This window comes from Anabrus simplex, chromosome 1 (genome assembly GCF_040414725.1).
Source record: "Anabrus simplex isolate iqAnaSimp1 chromosome 1, ASM4041472v1, whole genome shotgun sequence".
Lineage (NCBI taxonomy): Eukaryota > Metazoa > Arthropoda > Insecta > Orthoptera > Tettigoniidae > Anabrus > Anabrus simplex.
Window position 1 is genome coordinate 27,460,706 of NC_090265.1, and position 15,639 is coordinate 27,476,344.

The following is a 15,639-nucleotide window of genomic DNA, read 5'->3' on the forward strand; positions in this document are numbered from 1 at the left end:
TTGTAAGGGTCCCATACACTGGAACCATCCTCTAGTTTGAGTCTTACTCATGACTTACATGCCGTGTCCTTTCCGTCTTTAATACAACCCCTAAATACCCCCATAACCATGTGCAGAGATTTTCTTTACAACCTCCTTGATGTGACTCTTATCACCTATAGCTCATTCCATGTTAAGAATACAGTATTGTTCTTATTATTATTAAATTAAAAGCGCACAATGTGCAAAAACAATTTTTGTGCAGATGGTCAATTATGCTAATGCCATTCTTATTATTGAGGTTGCCCTCATTTTGCAGTTTTGTGCATGGTATCTTTCACAATGAATGTTGCACAGGTTACATATACAGTCTTCGTTCGGCTGGTGGAAGTTTTTGGTTTGGAAGAATCTGTGGTGAAATCCATGAGTGGCGTAACGTGTAATTACGTGCCGTAGTTCGTAATTTGCTTGCTTCCACTCTTCCATCATTATGGCGTCCGTGGAATAGATGTCGGACCAAATAGCATTTCGTTTCTCGTTTAAGCTTCGGCGTGCATTCTCGTAGGGCTTGGTGTTTGGTAGACATAACTGTGTTTTGATATCGACAATGAAGTATTCCTCTTTGGTAAGAACATATGTTAACCTTGATGGGGCTGACTTCCCAATGCCTAGAATTCTCTTGAGATATCGGGCCTTGACTTTTTCTATTGTCATCAGCTCGCTGAGTGTGAATTTTTCCCATGCGATTCTAATCCAATAGGTTGCTATTGGTGATATGGCTGTCCTGAACAGTAGCATTGCTGTACCCAATGATATTTGTTGAGGTTGTTGAATGTTGCAGATGGCTTTTATTACTGCGACTGCTCTTTCTTTGACGTGGATATTGTAGGATGTTAGAGTAGTTTGGAGGGTGACTCCAAGGTACTTGAATTTCGGCACTACTTCTAGAGGTTTGTTGTGCATGGTTATTGTATTTTTAGGTTCATGTTTTCCTCCTTTCTTAAAGGTCATTTGTTTAGTTTTTTTTGTGGTTTATTCGCTCTTATGACAACAGGGTTGCCATATCGAGCGACTGTACTAAATACCATCACGGTAAAATGGCGGCACATAAATTTATGAAATTTAGTATTTATGTTCCAAGACAAAAACTGGAAGAAATTAAGCTACACATTATTTTTATGAACTAAAGGAGATGGATGGTTTACAGGGCTATTTTTTGATATTACAGAATCAAAAGTAAAATACGGCACATAAAAATCCTCAACATTGAAGTGTAAGACAAATTGGAGGGGGGGAGGCGGGAGTGGAAATAGAAAAATAACTTTTATGGGCTCGGTGGGTGAGGGATGCATTTAATTGCATTTAATAAATTTCTCCAGGCAAAAAATAAATACTATAGATGACTGCGAAAGATCACAGTATTACTTAAAAAAAAAAGAAATCACACTCGTAGGCTTATCGCCCAACTCTGACTCAACACAAGACAATTACGCACTGATTTAAATCCTAAGCACATATAGTCAACACAACAATACTGTAGATGACGTCACTACAGAAGTGAGCTACAGGGTGAGGGACTACACGAGGCTTGTACCAGAGCAACACAGAAGAAGGAAAATGAAGGAAGGCAACGAAGCAATGGCTGTTCCCTCCATTGTGCTTCCTCCCTACGGATATATTTATGAAAAAGGAAATGTTATGTAGTTATTTTAATAACTCACGGGCAAAAATGCCCGATCTTTTAAACTATATTTCATAATACACTAGAAAGTACAGTTTAATATCCCTTAATCACGAGTAATTATGGGAGTCTCAGAGGGGGTGTGTTCACTCCCTGTAGGTCCATAAGAGCAATACTGTTTTCTTAACGTGGAATGAGCTACAGGTACTTACAACGTTCCCCCCACGAGGTAATTTCATCCCCATTAACACAGTAATTAAATGTGAGAGGATAGTTCTTGCTCCCCTCGTTTGCCATCATACCACTGTCTGCTGCCCATCTGACAACGTTGTCGAGGTCTTTTTGTAGTCGCTCGTAATCTTGTAACACTTCAGTATTCTATACATTATATCAACATCCACAAATAGCGTTGTCTGTGATTCCAGTGTTTTACTTATTCATATACATAAGAAAACATAATGAACTTAAGCTCTTATTTACATGTTATAACTCCCCCTGTCTTTTTGTTTTCCGCCCTGTGAGTGGGAGCGGTAGAATAACACCCACGGTATCCCCTGCCTGTTGTAGGAGGCATCTAAAACGGACCCAGCGGGCTCTTAAGTTGGGGAACCTTAGTTGGCAACCACGGGGCCCTTAGATGAGTCCTGGCATTGATTCAACTTACTTGTGCCAGGCTCGTCCCCTTCGTCTATCCTATCTGACCTCCCTTAGTCAACACTTGTTCTTTTCTGACCCCGACGGTATTAGGTTCCGAGGTCTAAAGACACTTTCATTTTCACGTTCTTCATGGCCCTTGTCTTTCTTCGGCCGACACATACATTTTTCGAAGTGTCGGACTCCTTCCACATTTTTCTCTCTGATTAGTGTTAATAGAGGATAGTTGCCCAGTCGTACTTCCGCTTAAAACAATAATCACCATCACCTATCGTCTTCTAAGCCCAAAAAATATCCATGATTCTATGTTTATAACTATAGCGGAGAAATGGGGTACGTGAACAAATGATATCCATGAAACTTCGTTCAAATTTTTGTCGTAAATGGAAGATAATAATTGCTTTTATGCAAATTAAGATTACAATTAGCGGCAAATTAATAAATAGCAATATTAGCAGAGAAATATAAAATACATACATACTTTGCTACCTTACGGTTATGAAATTCTACTACATCACTACGCTTCAGTATGTCTTTTGTTCATGTAACACTTTTGTGTTCAGTCTTTGCTCACTTAACTTCTTTGAACTCCTTTGCTTTGCTTCATGGACTAAATTTAAAGGAATCATTTGGGAAGGAGAGAAGAGATTTGTACCTGTTAAGAAGGGTAAAATTACCTCAGACCCTGTTTATTATACAAGGGAAATAAGAAAATTAAAAAGAAAATGTAGAATAGTAAACAGGAAAATCAAAGAGGGTAGGGAGAGCAGAGAAACTAGAAAACAGCTAATGAGGGAACTGAATAGAGTGAAAAAGGAAGCAAAAGAGAATTATATGAATGGCATACTTCAAGAGGGTAATGACCACAAAGGGAAATGGAAAAAGCTGTATTCATATATCAGGAATCAAAAAGGAAAAGGAATCTAAATTCCTACAATGGTGGGAGAAGGGGATGAACACTATTTAACAGATACTGAGAAAGAAAACCTATTTAGTAGGGAATTTAGAGATTCAGTAGATGATTGTCAAGAGTTGGAAACCGAAACAGAAGATAGAGAGGGAGAGAGACAGAGGGAAACAAGAAGCTTCTCATTCACAAACGAAGATATTTTCAGAGAAATCCAACTGCTTCAGCAAGGAAAAGCAGCAGGAAGTGATCAAATTACTGGGAGGTATTAAAGACAATGGGGTGGTACATAGTGCCTTATTTAAAATTTCTCTTTGACTATGTCATAAATAATAGTGTAATACCAAAGGAATGGAAGGAATCTATAATAATACCAATTTATAAAGGAAAGGGTGATAAAAGGAAACCAGAGAACTACAAACCAATCAACCTGACCAGTATAGTTTGTAAAATACTGGAGAGTTTAATATCGAAGTACATCAGAGGGATATGTGATGATAAAAATTGGTTCATGAGGAGCCAGTATGGATTAAGAAAGAAATTTTGTTGTGAGGCACAACTGGTGGGATTTCAGCAGGACATATCAGATCAGTTGGATTCAGGAGGTCAGTTAGATTGCATAGCCATAGATCTTTCCAAAGCCTTTGATAGAGTGGAACATGGAATATTATTAAAGAAATTGGAGGGAATAGGACGGGACGTAAGGGTTACACGTTGGATAAAAGCATTTCTAAATTCAAGGGTTCAGAAGGTCAAAGTAGGAAATAATGTATCTCAGGAAGAGAAAGTTTGGAAGGGAATTGCACAGGGTAGTATAATCGGTCCGTTACTTTTCTTAATATACGCAAATGATTTAGGGAACAATATAACATCTAAAATAAGATTGTATGCAGATGACATAATTGTTTATAGGGAAATAAAAAACATTGAGGATTGTTCAGAATTACAAAGGGACCTTGAAAGTATCCAACAATGGGTTGAAGAAAATAATATGAAGGTTAATGCAGGCAAATCAACTGTTACAACTTTTACAAACAGGAGCTTCAAAACTGAATTTGAATATACTTTGGATGAGGTAGTTATCCCAAAAGATGACAAGTGCAAATACTTAGGTGTGAGATTTGAAAGTAATTTGCACTGGAAGGGTCATATTGATGACATTGTTGGGAAAGCATACAGATCGTTACATGTCATAATGAGGCTACTTAAAGGATGCAACAAAGAATTAAAAGAAAAAAGTTACTTGAGTATGGTTCGTCCATTATAGGAATATGCAAACAGTGTTTGGGATCCTCACCAAGAATACCTAATAAAAGAAATAGACAGTGTGCAGAGGAAAGCAGCAAGATTTGTAACAGGGGATTTCAGGAGAAAGAGTAGTGTATCAGAAATGTTAAAGGAACTTGGGTGGGAAACTTTAAGTAAGAGAAGGGAGAAAACTAGACTTATAGGATTATATAGAGCCTATACAGGAGAAGAAGCATGGGGAGATATCCATGAGAGGCTTCAGTTGAAAAATAATTATATCGGCAGGACTGACCACAAATATAAAATTAGAAGGAATTTTAGCAGAAGCGATTGGGGTAAATTTTCCTTCGTTGGGAAGGGTGTGAAGGAGTGGAACAGTTTACCAGGGGTAGTGTTTGCTCCTTTTCCAAAATCTCTACAGATATTCAAGAAGAGAATAAACAACAACAGAGAAAATAAATGAAGTGTTAGAGGGCATTCGACCAGTGCAGGTTATTGTAAATAAAAAAATGTGTGTGAATAAATTAATTCCATCCTCTGGTCTAAGGAGTTTGGACAGCCAAAGTAGGGGACTGCCTGTAGGGGTGAAGTACAGTGGGGACTTCGAGGGCCCTGGGACCGCCACGGTAGCTGTGAAGGCCCTTCAGGAACTCTGAAAAGTGGTGGCAAAAGGGGCTCTGGTTAAGACGCAGCAGGTCGTTATGCTACTTAGGATCCAGAACGGGTTAAAAAAATTAAATAAATAAATGCAATGTAAATATTAATGTTATACCAGTTGTATAGTATCATTTGAAGTAATTCCACATACTGTATATCAGTTGACTATATTTGTAAGTAGCACAGGAGATATTATAAGTAGAATTTTGTAAACAGTATAAATTTATTAAGGATGAGCTGTGTGTTTAATAGAAAACATTGTTAGCGTAAATTGTATAATATTATATTATAGGAAAATTTTATTCTCTTGTTAATTTGATATTTAGTGCTTGACAATAATGTATTTTAGTGTACTATTTGCTACCGAGGTAAACACCTCATTTGCAAATAAAGAGATTTTGGTTTGATTTGATGTTACTTGGTGGGGCCCATAATCTATTAAAGAACTATTTAAAATAGTTTTTACTTAAGTCCGCCTTGTCAATACACCTTATAATGATAGAAAACTATTTATTCTAACAACATGTTTCGGGAAAATCATCGCCTCCCTTCATCAGTGATGCCAGTTCCAGGAATAAAACAATATTACACTATCTTTTGTTTTTTGTTACTGACGTCACTGATGGAGAGAGTGGATGATTCCTTAATAGATTCAGACAAGTCAATACAGGATCAAACATAATACCTATTATAGTTAAGTTTATCAATATTGTGCCTATAACTCATTAATTAATATAATTATTGTTCCAGAGATCATGCTAGTTTTCTTTCAACAAAAATATTTTTTGTGTTATTTACGATGTACTTTTCACTTCCATTTCGCCGTCTGAACTGCCCGCGCTAGCCATGATGGACAAAGATATTGAGAATTGAGAGACATAGCACTTCCACTCATCGGACTGTAGGAATGAAACAAAAGACTGCACGATGAAGCGGAATGCCACAGAAGAAATAGTCGCCGTAGTTACGTATCTCTATTTCTCTAGTAATAATGGTATTTATTAATTTAGCGCTAAATTTACTGTTAATTTGTGTAAAATCTATTATTATCCTCCATTTAGGACAAAAATTACAATGAAATTTCGTGGTTACGATTCGTTCACGTAACCGAGGAATGTACAGGGCCCACACTATTGCGGTTGGCCCGAAATTCAACTTGAACCTTGTGTGATTGCAGTGACGTGTGTGATGGAGGACAACATCTGCGGCTGGAGTTGCTTAGGAACCGCCGAAGAGCGAGAGAAGGACATCAAGGACCTGTACGACTCAGGCAATAGTTCCGCCATCTGCGCATACATCGAGAGCGAACCTCTCGTCGGCGTGAGGAGGCTGAAGATGGGACGAGCAGGGGACGACACAGGTGAGGAGCTTCTCGTTCCCCACTGGAGAGGTGGGTAAGGTTCGGAAGTTAAGGGAAAGGTCATATTTCTTTCGTGAACTCATTTTACCCGAAATTTGAAGAAAAATAACTGTGAATGACTGGTCCCTGACCCCGTTTAATTCAATCTGACGTTGCATGGAAATGCATATTTCGGCCTTTTGATTGTTTTTATAATATTGTGCTAATTTTAGTGACATAAGGTCATATTTAGTTATAATTTGAGAAATTTTTGAATTGAGGCGTCATTAACAAGATGCGTCGAGTTTCAAGCACAGGATTTCCAAATCATGTAGGCCTAGTAGATACAGGCGCGCATTATTAACATGAACACAGGCATGTGAAATAACTATAATAACAATAATCACAAACAAACAGAAAAGCGGAACAATAATAGAACTTGTTTCTCGAATACATCTTTGAACGAGTCTGATGTACAGAGTTTTCAATAATATTCATAAGTAAATCGAAAAATAGAACTTGATTCATAAATAAATACACTGACTGACAGTGACAATGCAACACCAAGGAGGAGTGGTTCGAAAGGGATGAAAGTTGGGGAAAAAACAGAGTCGGCACGGAAGAATAATTGATGTTTATTTCAAACCGATATGCAGGTTACACAATGCGCACGGCATCGACTCAGTAGGACGTAGGACCACCGCGAGCGGCGATGCACGCAGAAACACGTCGAGGTACAGAGTCAATAAGAGTGCGGATGGTGTCCTGAGGGATGGTTCTCCATTCTCTGTCAACCATTTGCCACAGTTGGTCGTCCGTACGAGGCTGGGGCAGAGTTTGCAAACGGCGTCCAATGAGATCCCACACGTGTTCGATTGGTGAGAGATCCGGAGAGTACGCTGGCCACGGAAGCATCTGTACACCTCGTAGAGCCTGTTGGGAGATGCGAGCAGTGCGTGGGCGGGCATTATCCTGCTGAAACAGAGCATTGGGCAGCCCCTGAAGGTACGGGAGTGCCACCGGCCGCAGCACATGCTGCACGTAGCGGTGGGCATTTTTTTTTTTTTTTTGCTAGGGGCTTTACGTCGCACCGACACAGATAGGTCTTATGGCGAGGTGGGCATTTAACGTGCCTTGAATACGCACTAGAGGTGACCTGGAATCATACGCAATAGCGCCCCAAACCATGATGCCGCGTTGTCTAGCGGTAGGGCGCTCCACAGTTACTGCAGGATTTGACCTTTCTCCACGCCGACGCCACACGCGTCTGCGGTGACTATCACTGACAGAACAGAAGCGTGACTCATCGGAGAACACGACGTTCCGCTATTCCCTCATCCAAGTCGCTCTAGCCCGGCACCATGCCGGGCGTGCACGTCTATGCTGTGGAGTCAATGGTAGTCTTCTGGGCGGACGCCGGGAGTGCAGGCCTCCTTCAACCAATCGACGGGAAATTGTTCTGGTCGATATTGGAACAGCCAGGGTGTCTTGCACATGCTAAAGAATGGCGGTTGACGTGGCGTGCGGGGCTGCCACCGCTTGGCGGCGGATGCGCCGATCCTCGCGTGCTGACGTCACTCGGGCTGCGCCTGGACCCCTCGCACGTGCCACATGTCCCTACGCCAACCATCTTCGCCACAGGCGCTGCACCGTGGACACATCCCTATGGGTATCGGCTGCGATTTGACGAAGCGACCAACCTGCCCTTCTCAGCCCGATCACCATACCCCTCGTAAAGTCGTCTGTCTGCTGGAAATGCCTCCGTTGACGGCGGCCTGGCATTCTTAGCTATACACGTGTCCTGTGGCACACGACAACACGTTCTACAATGACTGTCGGCTGAGAAATCACGGTACGAAGTGGGCCATTCGCCAACGCCGTGTCCCATTTATCGTTCGCTACGTGCGCAGCACAGCGGCGCATTTCACATCATGAGCATACCTCAGTGACGTCAGTCTACCCTGCAATTGGCATAAAGTTCTGACCACTCCTTCTTGGTGTTGCATTTGCTCTGTCAGTCAGTGTACTTTGAAGAAAAGTTTTATGTATGAAGCTATCAATAAATCACAAGTAAAAAATTAGAACTTGCTTCATAAATACATTTTCTTAATAAATGTTCTATTACTGTATATTATGCGTTTTAGGATACGAAATGTGAAATGCTCTACCACCATCTGTACCGCCTCAACAGTCTCCAGTGAGAAATGTGGTTCTCTGAAGGAATGCCCGCTTTCTAATCTCATTTCTTGATACAGTCATCTACCACCTTCACGACTGAGCAGCCTCCGAAGACTACCCAACTTCACGTTTTAACGGGACTTAACATCTAGGACAAGGATAGTTTGTAGTGGGGGGAGGTGCTAACTAAACCTGGTGGTATGTAGTATTTTTAGTATTTTTCAAGATGAATGGCGACTTGTATTCCACGGTAGAATACCACCCACGGTATCCCCTACCACTTCTACGTAATACCGACTTTTAAGTCATTTTCTTAAAAGAAAAACACCTGACTACATTATATTGTTCCCTTTCCCTGAGAGCTAGGGGGAGGCGCGTCCCCCTTGCCCCCGGGCATGGGCGCCCTTCATCTAGGAGGAAAATGTTTGGGGGAGGGGCAGAAAGCACCTCCCCCCCCAAAGTCGGCGCCACTGAGTAGATATTGTTTCTCTCTTTTCCCGGAACAGACAGGGAGCAGGTTTGGAAGACCTGATTCCAAGAAGGAGCTGCTGTACCGACGTATTTTAGGACATCTTTCTCGATAGGCTAGATTGCGATACGATAAGCGTGAGCTCACGGAACGTGACGATAGTGTTTTCTCCGTTTTCAGTAGATATATTTAGCTCAGAATTAATCAACAAATAAATTCCATGTTATCTCTCGCACAGTTCTTCCTTGAAGGGTCCAGTTACAGCTCCCTTCCCTTTTCACTACCAACGAATTTCAACAGATGGATCTCAGTGAACCTCCTGTTAGGCAGGGTCTTCTAATTTACCCCGACAAATACCATAAACCATGCTAATACTTAGTTTTTGGATTTATTTAGGAAAACCCAGCGAGAACTGCACCCCAAGACTATGATTGTATTATACTGTATTGTATTGTATTTTATCCAACTGATCATACAATGATATGGGACACGTCAGTATTCATATTTACAGTAACAAAGGGTAAAACAGTAATATACATGCTTTGAGAAATAAAGAGAAATATACAACGTGGTAAAGAAGCACAGATAAAAAAGGCGACACATAAGTTAATTTTCAAGAGCTAAGTATTCTTCAATAGAATAAAAACAATGGTTAGAAATAAATTTGAATAATTCTTTCTTAAATTTGAACATGGTTTTATATGCTTAATGAAGTCTGGCAATTTATTAAATAAATTTACTCCTGCATAACTCAAACTTGATTCATAAAGCTTAGTTTTGTGTGGTTCTATGTGCAGACTGTGTCTATTTCTAGTAGTATACCTATGTACGTCTGAGTTTATGGTGAAACTGCTTACATTCTCTTTCATATATACAAGTGTATGGAAGATATAAAGGCAAGGCAATGGTAAAATGAAATGAAGTTTAAAGTATTTCTTGCAGCTCATCCTCCTACGGACACCGGCCATTCCTCTAATTATTTTATTTTGTAACTTAAAGATGACTTCTCTATATCGTGAATTCCCCCAGTAAATTATTCCATAGGTTAGTATGGGATGGACATATGCAAAATACATTATTCGGCAAGCCTCTAAAGTAAAACTACTTTTCAAAGATATTATCATGAAATAAATTCTACTAAGCTTTTTCCCTACAAACTCTGTATATTTTTCCCAGGTTAATGATTCATCCTTCCACAAGCCGAGAAACTTTATTGATGATGAATACTCAACTATGGTCTCCCAAATGATATTGGATAAATTTACATATTTAGATTAATCTTATGGTGAAATCTAATCGCAGAAGTTTTCTGTTTACTTTTTTTTTGTTTTGCTAGTTGCTTTACGTTGCACCGACACAGATAGGTCTTATGGCGACGATGGGACAGGGAAGGGCTAGGAGTGGGAAGGAAGCGGCCGTGGCCTTAATTAAGGTACAGCCCCAGCATTTGCCTGGTGTGAAAATGGGAAATCACGGAAAACCATTTTCAGGGCTGCCGACAGTGGGGTTCGAACCTACTATCTCCCGAATACTGGATACTGGCCGCACTTAAGCGACTGCAGCTATCGAGCTCGGTTTCTGTTTACTTAAGATTAATTTATTATCTTCAAGCCAGCTCAGGATATTACTCACTATATTGCCTGCCCTTAATTCTAACCCTTCAGAACTTTCAACAGCTACAAAAACAGTAATATCATCTGCAAACAAAGGTAATTGCATCCTTGAATATGATCGACAATTTGGACTATATCATGAATAAATACTAAAAATAATAATGGTCCTAAAACTGACCCCTGTGGAACACCACGACCTATGATTCTGGCAAAGGAATACACATTCTTAATTTCATTTTTGCTGAAATTAGTACCGGTATGTGATATTTTAACAATCTGTCTTCTATTCCCTGAAAATGATTTGAACCAGTTTTAGGCCATTCTCCGAACTCCATATATGTGCAACTTTTCTAAAAGCAAGCTGTGGTCAATGATATCAAAAACTTTAGTTAAATCTAAGAAAATACCTAAACATGCACCCTTCCCATCTAGTGTGTCATGTATCCGTTCAATAAAGTTAATGAATGCTGTGGTAGTTGATCTATTTTTTACGAAAGCCATTTTGACAACCAGCTAATATATTATAGGGCCGATGACCTTCGATGTTAGGCCCCTTTAAACAACAAGCATCATCATCATCAATATATTATATGCTTCTCTAAGAATGATACTAGTCAATCGTACATAATTCTTTCCAGTATTTTGGAGAATACAGAGGGGAGGCAGACAGGCCTATAGTTACCAGCATCTTCTTCACTACCCTTTTTATGTATCGGAACAACTTTGGTTGCCTTGAATTTGTCTGGAAATTTACCAGTGGTTAGTGACAAATTTATCAAATAACAGGCTCGATTATGTATTGGTGACAGCATTTAATAAGGTTGGTTGAATAACCAACTAAACCAGAAGACTTCTTTTTACCCATCTGTTTTATTATCTTCTCTATCTCTTGCTCAGTCGCAGGAGTAAGAAACACGAATGATACATTCCTGTGAACTGTATTCAAGTTTGTTCTTGTCATTGATGTTTGAGAATTTTGCGTTAACCTCAAAACTGCTTCTAGAAAATAGTTACTAAAGATTTCTGCAAATTCTTCTGGATTACTGACTTCTTTCCCTGCATTTGTAAGAGTAATATTATTTTTTATTGGAATTAGAGTACCTTTCTCGCTTTTTATAATGTTCCACATACATTTAGACCTGTTCTTAGAATTTTTTGCTCATTCTCATTATGCAATTTTTGACATCCTTCAAAACTTCTCGATATATTTTCTTATATTTCTTACAATAATCCTTCAATTCAGATGAGGTGTTACTCCCTTTCACACATTTGCTTAAAAACCTTAATCGTCTACTTGAATTTCTAATTCCTGTTGTAATCCACCCATTCCTATAATTCTTTACAATTACCCTTTTGACTGGTATTTCCACTTGATAATAATAATCGAACAAACCAAAAAACTCACTGAAGGCCTCATTAGTTGAGTTATTTCTATATACACTCTCCCAAGTTTCCTTGGACAATTACTTGTTAAAATTTGAAATATTTTCCTTGCTACTCATTGTAGTTTCCATGTAAATTACATTGTTTTTTTAAAATACGGTTTCCTATTACCCTAAAATTTAGATGCACAATTTGAGCAAAATGATCTGAAAAACCTGTATCATAAACTTCTATTTCGTAATTCCACATTTCCTCATTCAATACAACTTGATCTACTGCTGACTTGGTATCCCCAGATATTCTAGTTGGTTCATTTGCAACTGCCTTTAGACCATTCAAGGAAAGCAACATTTATAGCTTTTGCTTTTCTCGCCCGGCATTCTCTAAAAAATCTACATTAAAGTCGCCCATGATCATTATATTTTTGTTCTTATTCTGTAGGTCATCTAAAATAATTTCAATGTTGTTATATACAGTTTTAACATTACTAGAAGGATTTCTGTAAATGCATATAAGTATTAACTTATAATCCACTGGTTCAACAAAGCTAGCCTCGAAATCCTCCTCTACATTCAGATATTCAAATTTATCTAACTGCTTACATTTGATATTATTATTCACATATATACATGAACCTCCACACTTCATTTTCTTTCTACAAAACTTATTTGCAAGAGTATAACCTTCTAATACAAAGTTTGAAATCTCATCCTATACCAACCAATGTTCAGTTAAACGTAAAACATCATATCTTTGTAGGTTACGTGCCAACAGAACCTCCATACTTAGAATGTTATTTCTTAAAAATTGAACATTCTGGTGGAACAAATTTAGCTAGATTATTACTATTGTTACCTTTTACCTTAAATAATTCTGCTCTAGTAATACTGGTCGTTTCCTTGTACTACTTGACGTTCATATTTCTGGTTATTTAGCTTGACCTCTTTCAACACCTCCTAGATATAAGGCCTCACAAGCGTTCTGGGAATATACTGTGGCGTCAGTATCGGGAGGCAAGTTTGAACCTTTTCAGTAATAACACAGCAATGAGTTTGGCCATGTAAAGCTGAAATTAGAAGAGTTTTAATTCTTTTAATGATGCCAATTGCTAATACCGTTGTACGTAATGGCACTGATGTGTTGGGTACTCATCTGTAAGGAGAATTGTGACAGTGATAACTAAGTGCAAGCATTAAGTTTCCGAAAGACGAGGTTATGCGGCAGAAATGTTTACGTGCAGTTCCAAGACAAGACTACAGATTTACTAACAACTCAGTGGTGAGTAACTATTAATATCACATTCTCACACAATTATAATGAGTATAGGCCTGTGAAATATTTAACTGCACGCAACAGTTGGTGATATGTAGGCATATTTACTCTTGAATAATATAAGGTTATGTTAGCTCGCAATCATGGGATACATTATTTCAACGGTATTATTTTTATTATTATTACGCATTAAAACATACCATCTACAAGAGCTGCTGGTGTAGGCCGATTCACCCTGGAAATGCACGAATTTCGCTCACGATGATACATTATTTTACAGGTATGCCACAGACATTTAAAGTCGGTGATATTTTATGGGAAGTAACTGGTATTGATCCTCAGGAAAAACTTTTAACTACTCCTCTCCCAAGACCATGACTCTCAGAGACTGCAGTGCCTTATATCTTTCCCAACTGCCCATCATATTTATCGTCACATTCTGGCAGGTGACGAGAAGAACCAGGCAAAAACAGTGAATAGAAAGAGGAGCAATAAACAGAGCCATTGAAGACAGTACATATCTCATACCGTACACAGAATTTCAATCCACAATCTTACACAGCTGAAAAGTACAATGTACATGTTGTTACCTGATGGTTGTTGTACTGTGATGAAGGGAACGTAAGTATTTTTTCTGTACGTCGATACATCAAGGCAACCATACTGCATAGCATATGTAATCATCTAATAGGACATGGCCTCTATTATAAACGGGTTTTATTAAGGTATAAAATATTCCTAATGTGTATGTGGACAAAATTACTAATAGAAATGCGGTATATTCTTTAGTTACAAAACATCATAGCTGCATTACAAGGGATGAGCGTAACAATGTGTAGAAAGATTCACGAAATAAGTTACTTCTGGTCCTAGTTGGTAAACTGAACACCGAGAATGATGTCCCCACAGTTAATTTAATAGTCATAGTTAAAACAGTTCATAAAGGAGTATGTGTATGATTCTCTTGTTATTTGTTGAACCTTCTGTCTGATATCTCCTCATGTTTACAAATTTATGGCCGACCCCGTGGTGAAGGGATATAATGCCTGCCTCTTACCCGGAGGCCCGGGTTCGATTTCCGGCCAAGTCAGGGTTTTTTACCTAGATCTGAGGGGTGGTTCGATGTCCACTCAGCCTACGTGATTACATTTGCGAGCTATCTGACGGTGAGATAGCGACGCCGGTCTAGAAAGCCAAGAATAACGGCCGAGAGGATTCGTCCTGCCGAACACAAGACACCTCGTAATCTGCAGGCTTTCGGGCGTTGCCACACGTCAGTACTTTTAAAAGAGTAGGCTCCAGGCTGAATGGTAGTCCAATATTAGGACAGAAACAAACTTCTTGCTTGCTTGCTTGCTTGCTTGCTTGCTTGCTTGCTTGCTGGAATACATAAAACGTACATTTCAAGGTTTCGAACAGAATGATAAATTGGTGACATCGATGGTAGGTGAAATTCTCATTAAACCATACGTGAACTTCAAGGGAGGAAACATGTAGGCTCATGTGCAAATACTGCCAGTGATGCTACATCAGCTTAGATGTTAGGCTAATGCCAATATTATACGTGCTATTTTTCTTTTAAGATCATGTAATGCCTATTTAAATTGAAATATATTTGTAACATCCTGTTGTGCTGTTAGCAATTCGGCTTAAGTACGTTAACATTGCAAAATGCTGTCGTGTTTTACAACTGTTTGCTGTTTACCTTTAATGACAGACTCACTAAAATACGGTAATAACGACAGTATTATTCAATATCCTTTAAATTTTAAACGCTATTTGTTAGTAAATAAATTATTCCATTGGCAAAAGATATTAAAATCATGTCTGTGTTTAACCACGTTCCGCGTTTCTCTGCATTGCCATGGCCTCCTTAGCCTGACGTCACCACGCTGTTGTTAGGTCTTATTATTATCTAGGAGACGTTGCCTCTTTCAGTTCGTCCTGATGGTGCTCCAACATTCAACTTAATGTTGAAACTTTTAACGTATGTAACTCTCCATTAGTATCGTGTATTATCGCTGATCATGTTGTGGTACCTAAGACGTTTAATATTAGTAATACTTGCTGCCTACCCCTAAAATTCATATCATATTTTATCGTTTGTAGGTCATACATGCTTTCATATTTTGTACTTCTGTAGGTTATAAACTTCCAAACCCTAGTGATGGGATAATCGAATACAAAATAATTGAATATTCGTTTATTCCATTTCATTCAATTATTCGAGTATTTCTTTTCCTTCGATTATTTATTCGA

At 38.8% G+C, this 15,639-nt stretch overlaps 1 protein-coding gene across 2 annotated transcripts in view; it reads left to right on the plus strand.

The window, feature by feature from the left end:
• LOC136883549 (clarin-3) overlaps positions 1-15,639 on the plus strand; it is a 76,296-nt gene that overhangs the window by 25,299 nt on the left and 35,358 nt on the right. Inside the window, exon 2 of one of the 2 annotated variants that reach the window (XM_068229930.1) lies at positions 6,304-6,516. In XM_068229930.1, coding sequence (XP_068086031.1) covers positions 6,304-6,516 — 213 coding nt within the window. The remainder of the gene's footprint in view (positions 1-6,303; positions 6,517-15,639) is intronic. The other variant, XM_067155928.2, reaches the window with a different exon arrangement.